The following is a 14,305-nucleotide window of genomic DNA, read 5'->3' on the forward strand; positions in this document are numbered from 1 at the left end:
AGTCTCGTGAACTTTTCTGCCCAGGCTGGCTTCAAACTGTGATCCTCAGATCTCAGCTTCCTGAGTAGCTGACAGGTGTGAGCCACCAGCACTTGGCTAATAAATATTTTCTAAGTAAATGAATGTGAAGAATTGGCTGATCTGGTTGGTGTGGAAGCCTTCTCCTGCTTCAGCGTGACATATCAGCTCAAGGGGACAAGAAAAGGGGCTTTCTGGCGCAGGAGGCTGCTATCAAAGCCATTCTAGCCTACAAGATTGTAGAGCTAAAAGCTCACGACTTGGCATTGTTCTTGAGCTTTGTGACTTTGGGCAAGTCCCTGAAGGTCCCCTGAGCTTCAGCTTTGTCACCTGTTATAAGGAAGAGCTATAGTGAAGATTCACTGAAATACTCAGCTCTTGTCTGACCCTCAGCAAACCTCACACCAGCCATGGCCACTAGGGTTGGGTTGTCTTCCCAGTCAAGTTCCATTCTTTGCATCTCCTCCCTCCAGTGTCCTGTGGAGGAGACAATCAGAGGATTTGAGGAATTTGAAGAGTTTTCTGATGCCAGTGGAGAATGGCTGCAGCAAGAAGGAACAACGCCCACCTGGGAAGGCACTTATTTGTTGATACCCAACCATAACTATGCCCCCTGTGTACTGAGCACCTGCTGGGTGCCAGGCAACAAACTTCTCTCTCTGAAGGAATGCTGGGAGGACAAGAAGACAGAATAGAAATGGGACTGAATGTTGGGGGCTTAAAGAGGTTCACACCTTTATCACCCTGTCCCCTCCAGGAAGGCCCAGGTTCTCACTGTGTCCACCAGCGGAATCCCCTTTCTCCCAGCTGGCCCATCCCTGGGAGTGGCTCCAGCAACCCCAACAGTTCCCAGATCAAGAGCATGTACTCCAAGGCCCCTTCTCTGAGCTCCTCCACACTGGGCAGATAAGAGGTGGCCTCTTCTGGAGAGAGCAGGAGCTCAGTGCAGTTCTGCGGTTTTATTTTTCCTGGGATACTCATAGGGAGGTGGGAACAGCCACAGGTGTGGTGAGGGGAAGCCCCCATCTCCCCTCCCCAGCCGCTGGGAAAGAGGAGAGGGCCCAGGTGCCCTGGTCCTGGGTTGGTCCAGCCACAGTGGTCCCTGGGTCCTGTGGGCAGAGGGCTAAGGGTGGAGCCCTGGGAGGGTGAGCAGGCTCCTAGGCGGGGTTCGGGATTCTTCATAAAAAGCCACGAAGCTTGATCCCCACGAAGCCCAGCCCCGCGGGGTAGGGTGGGGGGAATGCAGAGCCCAGATGGGGGACCCGGCCCGGCCTGGCCCGTGGGGAGGGAGGGGGAAAAGAGTGGCAGAGATGGTGCCCACGGGGAAGAAGATGAGGGGCAAAGCGTCGGACCAGGAAGGTGGGGGTTCCAGGTTGGAGGGGGCGCAGGGTGGAGAGGCACGGCCCCCAGCCCAGCCTGGGCGCCTTCGCGTGGGGTCAGGAAGGTAAAAAACCCCCCCGAGAGTGTCGGGCGGGAGGGGCCGGGCGCGCGGAGCCGGCGGGGCGCGCGCGGGGCGGCCGCGTTCACAGTGACCTCGACGCTGGGTGTACAGTACGGGTAGAAAACCGCGGGCCCGGCCGGGCCGGGTGGGCCGGGCGGGCCGGGCGGGTCACAGCCTGGTCTGGGCCTCGGGGATGTAGATCTCGATGCTGTCCGCGCTCTCGGTCGCCGAGCTGTGGCGGAAGGAGGCCGCGCGCTTGGCCGCCAGGAGCCGCTTGCGCGCTTCCTGCCGCTGCCGGTCCACCGAGTCCAGGGAGCGCTCCTTCACCGGCACGCCCCGGCCCCGCGAGGGCTTCTTTGGTATCGGCGGAGGGACCTTCTTCTCCTCCTGTGGGGGACAGCGAGTCAGGCCGAGGATGGCTGAGCCTCTGCGTGCGCGGGACCACCCCGGAGACCACCCCGGCACCCACGCGGAGACCAACCCCGCACCCACGCGGGGACCACCCTGGGGACCACCCCGGAGACTACCCCCGCACCCACGCGGGGACCACCCTGGAGCCACCCCCACACCCACGCGGTGACCACCCTGGGGACCACCCAGGAGACCACCCCCGCACCTACGCGGGGACCACCCCAGAGACCATCCCCGCACCCACGCAGGGACCACCTCGGGAACCAACCCAGGGACCACCCCAGAGACCACCCGGGCACCTACCCCGGCACACACAAGGGGACCACCCCAGCACCCACGCGAGGACCACCCGGAGACCAACCCTGCACCCACGCAGGGACCACCCCGGAGCCACACCCACACCCACGCGGGGACCACCCCGGAGCCACACCCACACCCACGCGGGGACCACCCTGGGGACCACCCCGGAGACTACCACCGCACCCACGCGGGGACCACCCTGGAGCCACCCCAGAGACCACCCCGGCACCTACCCCGGCACACACAAGGGGACCACCCCAGCACCCATGAAGGGACCACCCAGCACCCATGAAGGGACCACCCCAGCACCCATGAAGGGACCACCCCGAGACTACCCCGGCACCCACGCAGGAACCACCCCAGCACCCACGCGGGAACCATCCCGGAGACCACCCCAGAGACCACCCCAGAACACACCCAGGGAGTACTTCAGCACCCACGCGGGGACCACCCAGGCACACACACGGGGACCACCTCAGAAACTATCCCCGCACCACAACCCCACACCAGGACCTGGGTGGGGACCACCTGGCATCTGTGCGGGGACCATCAGGGCACTGTGATACACCCACATGGGGACCACGAGGGCACTGCAATCATACCCTGGCATTGGGAGGAGGACCACACCCGCACCACGATCCCACCCTGCCATACCCATGGCCCAGCTCCCAGAGGGATGGAAACGCAGTGTCTGTGGATGCCACAGCACTAGAGCCCCAGGTGAACTTAGTCTGACAAGGTCAACACCCACTCCACCCCCCCACCCCCCATCCCCCGCCCCAACCCTCAGTAAAGCATGATGGAGTGGAGCACCCTCTGGTGGAGACCTCAACAGCACCATCAGAATGAGGACCGGGAAGGGGGGCAGGGGGTGGGCTTTGAACCCCAGGAGGGAAGGGGCACAGCACCTTCCACAGCCCAGGTACAGCAAAAAGGCATTCATCCACTACACTTCTGAGACCCATGGTGGATATGGTCTAGCAGGCTGAGGGCTGAGGGGGTGCTCAAGACTGCACTCTCTTCTGTGCCTAGGCCTGAGCTGAAGGCCTCCTTCTAGAAGGGCTAGTTCATTTCTCCCAACTACTCAGGGACAAGCCCTGAGGTCAAGAAGATCAGGAATGTGGCCATTCTGGAAGTGGATGGCCACCCATTGTGCGTCCAGGGGATCCTCTCTGTGCATGGGTTTTCTCTCCCTGTGTCTCCCCCTCCCGCTCCCCCCAATACTAGTTCCTGTGATGAGGGTTTTCCAGACAGTGGTCCCTCAGTCAGAAGGGACTGTCCCCAACACACACACACAGACACACAGACACACACACACACACACACACACGCACACACACACACACACACCTTGGGCTCCAGAAGTTTCCAGCTGTTGGCCTTGAGTTGCTGTAGCTCCAGGAACTTGAGGGTCACATCCTCGATGGAGAGCTGCAGGAGGTCCCAGAAACCCGCCAGGTCCTGGAAGGTGGGCACGGGGAACGCAGTAGGGTCCTGCAACAGTAGAAGACAAGGCAGTCTGGGAGGACTGAGCTCACCCAGGACCCCAGAAAGTCCTGTCCAGTCTTGCTATCAGGAGCCTGATGGTGGACAGGGGCAAGAAATATTCCAGGGCCCTCCTTCCTAGACACCAACACCTGCCCCCTCCCTCCAGACACAATACTCAAAAATACCCACTGAAGATATAGAGGCTCAGTCTCACCTCCCATTCACATTCTAGGTCACCTGCCAGGGTCACACACCTGGTGGCTCTATGACACTCACCATGCTTTGCTGACACAGCCGGAAGAATTGCTGGACCTTCTGAGACAGCAGAAGTTGTGTGCTGCCCACGGCACTGCGGATCTTCTCCAGGACTGCAGACCCAAAGGAACTCAGTCAAGGAAGGGAAAAGGCCTCTCCTTCCCCAGCCCCCAGGGAGTCCTCCCTGCATGGCTCTGCCACCTACCCATGGATCTCTCTCACCCTCTTCCCCTCCCCATCTTTAAGTCTTGACAGGCAAGCTCCTATCCCACCTAATGCACCTTCCTGCATACTGTCTACTGAGTGCTCTTCCTCCTGTAGCCTTCCTCCCAAGTTCAGGGCCTAGCCCTGAAGGCTTGGCCAGGGCACTAGCCCAGCCATCTCCTGGCTGAACTTCGTCACTCATCAGGCATGCCTACTGTGCTCATTAAGAACTGTGAGATAACTTCATGAATGCAACAATTGCCTTCTGGCCAACCTGGAGATTTTGTGGTAAGCCTGTGACCACTTTCATCCTGGCTTCTGGAGAAGAACCATGACCCCACTCATGACAGGGCTGCATCTACTTGGCAAACCACCATTATGCCGCAGATGGATAAGACTGAATCACCCCACCAGTCTAGATCTGGAGAGCCTCCTTTTTCTCCCACAGACTTGGTGACTTGGACTGATAGCTTTTTACCAGCCTAGCACCCCTAGTCCTAGCCCTGGCCTACTCCCTGCCCCTGAAACACATCCCTTCTACCAGATCCTGGCAAGTCTTGTGCAGTGGAGACCCTCAAACTCCATGCTGATGGATCAAAGAGGAAGTAAACCCACCCCTCCCCTAGGCTGCACCCCAGCCTGCACGCCAGAGAGGGGCTGGCACAGACTCACTCTCCTCAGGAAGCTCATAGTCCTCCGCCTCGCGCTCCATCTGCTGGCACCAGTGCTCCAGCTTCTCCACCTCTGCCCGCAGCATCTTGATGAACCACTCGCCATCCCGTGGGCAGGGGGACGTGCGGCCCGAGTCAGGGAGGCTACGTGAACCACGCTCCATCCAGGAGTCACGCCGGCCAGACCCGGGGCCAGGGGCAGGGGCTGGGGCAGGGCCAGGTGACCCATCGGTGGCCGGCGGCTCATACGGCAGTGGGTAGCCCTCGCGGTAGGCCCACTGGCCCTGCGTGTGGACCGTTCGGAAGACTGAGTAGGTGGGGGCCCGGGGCCCGGGCTGGGGCTCAGAGGCATGCCTCTGGAAGGAGCGTCCGAACTGCAGGCCTTTATCTTCTGTGGCCACTGTGGCCAAGCCAGCCAGGCCCTCCAACTCCAAGTCTGCCTGCACACCGGCCGTCACGCTGTTGGAGCGCTTGAACCTCGCCCGCCTGTAAAGACAGACACCTGCCTGTCCACTCTGCATCCCGTTGCAGTGTCATTTCAGCCCTCGGTCCCATCTCAGGCAAAAGGGGAGGGGAGGAAGTGGTGCTGTGGTTCAAGTGGTAGAGCACTAGCCTTGAGCTGAAGAGTTCAGTGACAGTCCCAGACCTAGAGTTCAAGCCCCACAACCCACCCCCCCCCCACACACACACAAAGGAAGGGGATGAGGGAGGCAGGCTCCCTATAAAGCAATGTCAATGAATCTATGTCCTTCAAATCAATCATTCCTTGTAACTAATGCACAAACTTTAGTGAAAGGGTCAGTCAAAATACCTAACAGACATTAAGTACTCCAAGGCCAGAATGGGTGCTGGCCTACCTCAATCAGGGTAGACCCCTATCGGAAGCATGGAAACTGCTCCCTGTAGGTTGGACGAGAAGGCTTAGGGAGGGCCTCAGGAGGAAGGTGAGTGCTAAGCTCCCTACCCACAAATGCAGAAGTATATCAGGATCCTAACACCACCACAGTCTGAGCTGGTTAGCACTGAATGCTCAGTGTATCCTCAGCTCTAGAGATGTAAGGAAGGCTCACAGGGGTCACCATCACCCAGCCACCAAGTAGCAGAGCCAGGATTTGGACTAGAGCTTCTGGGTTCCAAGTATTCCACATGGCCTCAACCGCTAGGACACCACAAATGATGTCTGGGAGGGGCTAGGGGAGCGATGAGCCTCTGGGAGGATAGTCCCCTGGGGTCCCTCACGGCTCAGCCCAGAGCCTAGCCAGACACACTATGCCAGAGCCAGTAGAGCTGAATTAAGTTGTTGGCAAGAATGACACAAGGCCTGGAAAAGTCCTGTCTTTGAATTAATCATATGCAAATCCTGTGCAAAACAGAAAGTCAATTGGCCTTGTTCATATTTTCTTTCTCCTTTTGAGTTCAGAGTAGGGACTCTTTCTGTTAGGAAGTCAGTGCCCTCCCCCACAAGAAGCATGAGGTTGGGGCCAGAAAGGATTTTTTTTTTTTAAGTAGAGGTCAGTAGATGTGAAGGGCAGAAGATAAACAGAAGGTCCAGGGCTCAAAGCCCGTTGGGTCCTAAACTACCTTCACTTCCACATAGTCAGAAGTGAGAGGGTCTTCGAGAGGCCAGCTCCAGGGGCCTGCCGAGCCTCCCAGGAGACCCTCCCAACCCCCTTGACTTCAGCCTTCCTCATGCTGCCCAGCCCTTCTCTCCTTGCCTGCCTGCCTGCTTTCCTACAGCTGGCAGGCTGCCTGCTGGGAGCCTGTTGCCATAGAAACCAGGCCCAGAAGGATGCTGCAGGACCCAGGAAAGAGAGATGCACTCATGTGCAGTTTCTAACAAGCCCTAGGTCCCCACCCCCACCCAGAGAGAAAGGAAGACAGAGAACAGTGCCTCCCACATGGTCTTCACCTTGGTGTCTGCTCCAGTCTAGACTGGCATCAATATTTGCCTTGACTACTGGTCTAGTCTCCCTTCAGATACGGCACATCCACCTAGATAGTGCCGAGGAGGAACACTAGACCAGGAGGCAGACCTCAGTTCCAGTGCTGGCTTTGTCACTACGTGCCCTAGGAAAATCATCTAGACCATCTAGTATGTAAAAAGGTATATTTAAAATATACTATGTGATGCACATGATTATTATACACAAACACAGATGTGCATGCAGATGTAAAGATGTATTATTTATATATAAATATATTTACATATAAAATTACAGCAATGACCCTATGATTGCTAAGGCATCTCCTCTGTCTAAAATCACATACTGCAAACTTTGAAGTCTGAGGCCCCATTCTCCCTCCCCAGTCTATACAAGATTAATGTAGTCCTCCTAAAACTGACGTCTGCCAAGGCATTCCCCCTTGCTCAAAACCCTTTTCATAGCCAGTTATCAGTGACTCACACCTGTAATTCTAGCTACCCACGAGGCTGAGATCTGAGAATCATAGATCAAAGCTAGCCCAAGCAAATAAACCAAAGAATCTCTTATCTTTGATGAACTAGCAAAAAGTCTGAAATGGAGTGTGACTCAAGTGGTAGAGCATCAGCCTTGAGTGGAAAAGGTAAGCAAGAGTGTGAAGCCTGCTGGGCTCTAGTGGCTCACACCTGAATCCTCTACGCAGGAAGCTGAGATCTGAGGATCACAGTTCAAAGCCATCCCAGGCAGGAAACACGGTGAGACTCTTACCTTCAATTAACCAGAAAACCAGAAGTGGTGCTGTGGCTTAAAGTGGTAGAGTGCTAGCCTTGAAAGAAAAAGCTCAGGGACAGCACTCAGACCCTGAGTTCAATACTCAGGACAAGGAAAAAAACAAACAAACATGAGGCCTTGAGCTCAAGCCTCAGTACCAGTGCATGTACACAAGCGTACACACACACACACACACACACACACACACACACTTCCATAGCACCTCAGAGACAACAAAAGCTCAAACTTCCTGTGTTAGCACATGCCTGAGGCCCTTACACTCCAGATATTCAGTCCTCATCTCCAACTTCATCTCCACACCCTTCTTGTTTCCCCAGAGATGAGATTGGTCCTGCCTCTCATAGGCTTTGCATGTGCTATTCCCCTGCCCAAAATTTATTTCCTTCCTTCCTTCTTTCCTTCCTTCCTTCCCTTCCTTCCTTCCTTCCTTCCTTCCTTCCTTCCTTCCTCCTCCTCTCCTCCCTCCCTCCCTCCTTCCCTTCCTTCTTTCTTTCCTCCTCCTCCTCCTCATTCCTTGTCTAGCTCCAGCTGCCTCTTCCTCTGTGATCCCCTTCACCCCCAGACCTCTCCTCAGCAGTCTTCCATCACTCAAAGGCAGCCCCGTAGCTTGGCTGAACTGTTCTCTCTGGTGAGTCTTGTGTCTTTACTGTCAGGATGCATCTTGGCTCCCCATGGATATTTTTGTGTCTTCAGGCTCTAGTTGACCTGTGGCTACTTCAGAGCTCCCGTGGAGAGATAGAGATAGGGTTTGCCTCAGTAAATACATATCTGAAGAGATGCCATCCCTGCCTGTTTCCCTGTCACTCCCACTAACCATGATCTGTCCTTGGGCACCACAGGGCCTGCTTGCCTGTCAACTGTCTGTGGGGAGCCATCAGAGGATCCCAATCCATCTTCACGGAAGCAGCCACAACAGTCTACAAGAAGCACATGCCTCTCCAGGCTTCATGGCTGCAAGTCAGTGTCTAACTGAGCTCTCAGTGTCCAAGCTCCAAAGAAGGCGATGGGGATAGTGGGAAGCACAGTCTTCATCATCACTCCCAGCCAGCAGCTGAGGATTTGCACCACATGATCAGGAGTCGCCATGTTTGTGGTAAAGGGTCTTTCAATGAGCAGCATGTGACAAGGTCAACAAAGAAAAGAGTCCTGGAAGCTGGGCACCGGTTGCTCACGCCTGTAACCCTAGCAACTCAGAAGGCTGAAATCTGAGCATCATGGTTCAAAGCCAGTCCAGGCAGGAAAGTCTGTGAGACTCTCCAATTCACCATCAGAAAACCAGAAGTAGCTGTGGCTCAAAGCAGTAGAGCAATAGCCTTGAGTAGACAAGCTCAGGGACAGTGCCCAGGCCCTGAGTACAAGCCCCAGGACTGGTGTGTGCACATGTATGCACACACACACACACACACACACACACACACACACAAATTAATAATCCTACGATGAAGTGAATAGTCTGGATTATCTAGGTATAGCTAATTTAACCACATGGGTTCTTGTAAGTGAGAAAGGGAGGCAGGAATACCAGAGGCAGAGGAGATGCAAAGAAGAAATCACTACACCCAGCATGGCTGGCTTTAAAGCCAGAAGTTGGCCAGAAGCCAAGGAATACAGGCAGCCTCCATACAGATGACAATTAGGTTCTTCCAGAGCCTCTAGAAGGGCCACAGTCCTGCCCACACCTTGATGTCAGCCCAGTGAAATCCAGTAATGTAGGATAATAAATATGCATGCTTTACATCAAGACAGTTGTCCTAATTTAATATGATAGGGACAGGAAACTAACACATCATGTAAAGAGAAACTGAAGATGGAGAAGAGAAAGCCAATACTCCAAGAATGGTAAAAAAAAAAAAAAAAAGAAATATCCGGTGAGCACTGAGTATGTGCTAAATGAAGCACCTCTGAGCACTGAGTATTGCTATGAGCACTGAGCATGTGCTAAGTTAAGCACCTTACATGACTGATCATGCTCTGTCCTCACAACCAGTTCCTGGGTAAGGGTGGGAATGTCACCCACACTCACAGATGAGAAAAATGACACAGAGATTAAGTGGTTTCCTCTCATGAGACAATTATTCCAACCAGTGCCACGGCCTCTCTAGACCAACAGAGAGGGCCACTCTAATCAGAAAGAGAAATATCCAACTACTGAGGCAGGGCCAGTGGTGGAGGCAAAGGAGAGGTGCAATGACCTCCCTCATCATGAGGGGTGGTTGGGGAGGCCGTCTACTGGACAGTGTGGGGGCCAGGGAGAGGAAGGAGCATTGATCAATCTGGGAGCAGGCAGCAGCGTAGCAAGTTTAAGGTTCAGGTGCCCTAAAGCCAACCTGGGCTCAAGCTCCAACTCCATGGCCTGTGTCTGGTTCATCTCCTCACTGGTAAGTGGGACCATAATGGCACCAGCTCAGCAGATTGCTGAGCACAAAAAGCACTTGGACCAGCACCTGGCCTGCCCATTGTGTTAACTGTTATGGAGAAGTAGGAAAGTTTGCTTGGAAGAAAAAGCTGGACAAACACAATAGCCTAAATGCTGCTGAGAACCCAGCACCCAGCTAGGCTGCGTAGTCATTAATTATTCTGATTGCTTTGATCACTTCCATCTGTTCTCACACAGCCCTCCCAACAAAACCTCTTTTATACTCCGCATCACATTGTATTGTAGTGATTTATTTGCATATCTGTCTCTCTCTAAATGGGGCAGTTCCTCAAACATAAATGTTGGCTGGGTACTTGATTGGCTGGTTAGCTGGAAGGAAGGAGGAGTAGAGACCACTAATTATCCCCAACATCTATTTTTCTTTTCTTTCTCCGTAATAGAATCCCATCATTTTAAGCTGGACACGTGGCCACTTTGGATAAAGATTAGGTATAGCCACAGAACAGAGTTTTAGTCCATAGGATATGAACAGCAGTGGTATTTATGGCTTCCGGAAAGTGTTCTTAGAAGAACTTTGGGCTGAGGATGTAACTCAGTGTTAGCGCACTTGCCTTAACATGCATAATGACTGCAAGGTAGGTAGGTAGATAGATAGATAATTTATTAAAGTGGGTATATGCTCTTGATAACTTCTTCCTCCCTGACAAATCATCAGAATGTAGATATGATGGCTGAACCTCAATCAAGCAGGCACCTTGGAGCATACAATTGTAGGCAAGTATTACTTACAGGAGCCTGGGTCCTGACATTGTATAACACCTACCAGCCCTCTATACTTCTCTTCCAAGCAAGAAAGAAACTTCAACCATATTTAAGTCACTATTATTTCGGGGCTTTCAGTAACACCACCAAACCTAATCTTAACTCTAACAAATGAATTTTCCAGGGGAGTGAAGCCCAAAGCTTACATTTCCTATTTTGTTTTGGACTTGGCAGTATTTGCAGAGGTCTTCAGCAACAGCTATATGCACAGAGTAGAAATTGGCTTCAGTTGTGAATTGCCACTAATGGGCACCAATGTGTCACAATATTTTCTCTCCAAGCCTTTAAGAAACTGGGCTGCAGGGGCCTCCTCCCTTCCAGTTCTTCCTGGTGACGACGATCCCATTCTTGGTGATTTGGAGTTACTTCATGGTTACTTGGGGACTTGTTCCTTCTCTGTCTCTAGGGAATAACATAGAAGTCTCTGGGAAGAAACTGGATTACCCCAAGAGACATGGAGCCCAAGGAATGCTCAGTACCCAGATACTCCCAGATGTTTTGCCAGGAGTGTTTGGCAGCAGACTGGTGGAGATGGGGAGAAGAGGAATGATGGGACAGTCAGGGACACTTCAATCAGGCAGAACCGGTGGTGTGTCAGTTCTTCTAGAAGCTCCTTTCCAGAAAGCACAAAACATAACCAATCTGGATTCTCAGTAATCTCAACATTGTAAGAGGCCGAGAGGGGAGGCCAAGAGCATCGGGAGTTCAAGACCAGACTGGTCTACATAGCCAGAACTTGTCTTACAATTACTAAATGAAGAAATAAATAAATAGAAGAGGCCCCTGTGGTGTATATAACCTAGGAGTAGATAGCCCATGAAGTCCCTCTTTACACACACACACACACACACACACACACACACACACACACACACACTTCAGCCTCATTTATCTTGAAACGGGGCACCAGAAGTTCCCCTCAGTTGGGAGTTGGGTTTGTAAGCCCACTATCCCAGCCAGGGGGGCTGTGACAGTGAGAAAGGGCAAGGCAGCTGAGGTGGCAGATGTCTGAGTCACAGATGTCAGGAGTCGCCCTAGCATGAAGGCAGAGGAATGGCAAGTGAGCTCTTTTATTGTGATCTATTCAGATTCTGGGACTGGGAGGAGAGGTACAATAAAGATACCTTGAGATAGAGCTAGTAAGTGTGTGTGTGTGTGTGTGTGTGTGTGTGTGTGTGTGTGTGTGTATTGGTACCAGGGCTTGAACTCAGGGCTTCGCTCTCATTGAGCTTTTTCCACTCATGGCCAGGGCTCTATTGCACCATACCTTAAGACTTTTTTCTTAATCTAGACTTTTTCTTAATTAGCTAAAGATAAGAATCTCAGATGGACTTTTTTGCCTGGACTGGCTTCAAATTGTGATCCTCGGATCCATAAATAGTGATTACAAATGGCAGCCTAGATATTAGCAGAGATAGTACTGAAAGGCAGCAAGGAGAGACATCTCCTACCCAGTAATTTCTAAAAATACACAGTAGTGAGACAGAGTAAGGACAAGAGTCTGAGAAAGTGAGTGGCAGGTAGTAGGGACAGTCTGGGATGTTTGCCTAGCAAGACTGCTGGAATTTGTGGCTCTGTTCTATGTAGCAGTTGGGTCATGGTATGTGGTGAGTCAGCCCTAAAGTGCCAGGGACAGAAGGGGCAGCAAGGATCATGCAGGTGTACAACTCAGGACACTTTCAGCAGATAAGCAAGGGAACCTGGCCAGAGAGCTGGCCAGATTTCCCTTCTCCGCACCTGTCACTCCCGAATACCCGGTGTGATCAGCTGTCCCAGGCAACCCGGCACTTTACCACGATCTTGCCTCAGACTGGCCCATCAAGACCTTGCCCTGCACTTAGAAAACCACACTCAGTTCCTGGCCCTGTCCTGCCCTACCTTTTGTACCAAAATGCTTTTTGAACTGGTTGACTTCTCCCTTCACCAACTGCTATCAGCCTAGTTGAGACACCTGATCAATGTGGTAGGCTGGATCATCTTAGGATGCTCCCACCTGTGTCCCAAACACACACACACACACACACACACACACACACACACACACACACACACACACACCAAGTGGCTCATGTTTGTAATCCTAGCTACTGAGGAAGGTGAGATCTGAGCATTGTGGTTCAAAGCCAGCCAGCCAGTGAGATTATCATCTCCTCCTCCTCCTCCTCCTCCTCCTCCTCCTCCTCCTCCTCCTCCTCCTCCTCCTCCTCCTCCTCCTCCTCCTCCTCCTCCTCCTCCTCCTCCTCCCCCCCCCCTCCCCCTCCCCCTCCCCCTCCCCCTCCCCCTCCTCCTCTTCTTCTTCTTTTTCCAGTCCTGGAGCTTGAACTCAGGACCTGGGCACTGTCCCTGAGCTTCTTTTGCTTCTTTTGTTCAAGGCTAGTACTCTACCATTTAAGCCACAGTGCCACTTCTGGCTTTTTCTGTTTATGTGGTACTGAGGTACTGAACTTCATGCATGCTAGGCAAGCACTCTACCACATTCTCAGCCTGTCGGTGAGACTTTGTAAAGTGCCAGAGTAGTACTAACGGACTCCACACCTAAAGGTCCCATTTCCTATGGTGACAGAGGCCAGTGAGTGCAGCGAACTGTATAAATGATCCGGCGTTCCTTTTAGGAGATAACCACCAAAAAGCCAGAAGTGGACATGTGGTTCAAGAGATAGAGCATCAACCTTGAGCAGAAAAAGCTAAGGAACAATGCCTAGGCCCTGAGTTCAAGCCCTAGTACTGGCACAAAGAAAAGGGAAGGAAGGAAGGAAGGAAGGAAGGAAGGAAGGAAGGAAGGAAGGAAGGAAGGAAGGAAGGAAGGAAGGAAGGAAGAGGGAGGGAGGGAGGGAGGGAGGGAGGGAGGGAGGGAGGGAGGGAGGGAGGGAGGGAGGGAGGGAGGAAGGAAGGAAGGAAGGAAGAAAGAAAGGAAGGAGAGAAGAGAGAAAGGAAGGAGAGGAGAGGAGAGGAGAGGAGAGGGGAGGGGAAGGGAGGGGAGGGGAGAGGGGAAGGGAGGGGAGGGAGGGAGGGAGGGAGGGAGGGAGGGAGGGAGGGAGGGAGGGAGGGAGGGAGGGAGGGAGGGAGGGCAAAAGAGAAAAACCAGAAAGGTGTTTTTGTTGTCATGCTAAGCTTGAAAACAGGAGAGAGATCTTCAGGTACCAGAAGACAAAAGGGAATTCCAACACTGAGTATTGGAAGAGCACCTAAGCCAACCTAGCCACAGCAGTCCCAGGCCAAACATATGCTAAGAAGCTAGATGGGAATGCCTAGGGAAGATGCAAGAAGAGCTCCCAACCTGTACTTAGTGGGGAGCTGAAAGGAGACCCCAAGCATGAAGCCATGCAGCTAAGAAGGAAAGTCTGTTTCATTTATAAACTTAGGCTAGAAAAACCCCATGCCGGTGATTCAGGGATGCAGCCTAGCAGGAGGATGCTGGGAAATCTGAACCTAAAGGCTGCTGTGTGAGGGGGTGGGGGGCTGAGTTCAAACACAAACTACCTGGAAACACAGAAACCTCAAGCTGTGAAGTTAACTTGAACACGGGTCCCAAGCTCAAGCAGCAGCTCAGCCCCGGGGGACACTGAGCCCAAGAGGAAGGAGTGGGCAGGAACAATGAACAATG

The 14,305-nt window shown here is 53.1% G+C and overlaps 1 protein-coding gene across 2 annotated transcripts in view; it reads right to left on the reverse strand.

The window, feature by feature from the left end:
* Window positions 1-961: 961 nt before the first annotated feature.
* Dlgap3 (DLG associated protein 3) overlaps window positions 962-14,305 on the reverse strand; it is a 67,836-nt gene continuing 54,492 nt past the window's right edge. For both annotated transcript variants that reach the window (XM_048349874.1, XM_048349873.1), the window contains exons 9-12: window positions 4,790-5,274; window positions 3,935-4,026; window positions 3,521-3,664; window positions 962-1,846 (exon numbers count right to left, since the gene is read on the reverse strand). In XM_048349874.1, coding sequence (XP_048205831.1) covers window positions 1,628-1,846; window positions 3,521-3,664; window positions 3,935-4,026; window positions 4,790-5,274 — 940 coding nt within the window. In that variant the 3' untranslated portion in view covers window positions 962-1,627. The remainder of the gene's footprint in view (window positions 1,847-3,520; window positions 3,665-3,934; window positions 4,027-4,789; window positions 5,275-14,305) is intronic.

Source organism: Perognathus longimembris, chromosome 7 (genome assembly GCF_023159225.1).
Source record: "Perognathus longimembris pacificus isolate PPM17 chromosome 7, ASM2315922v1, whole genome shotgun sequence".
In the NCBI taxonomy this organism is placed as follows: domain Eukaryota; kingdom Metazoa; phylum Chordata; class Mammalia; order Rodentia; family Heteromyidae; genus Perognathus; species Perognathus longimembris.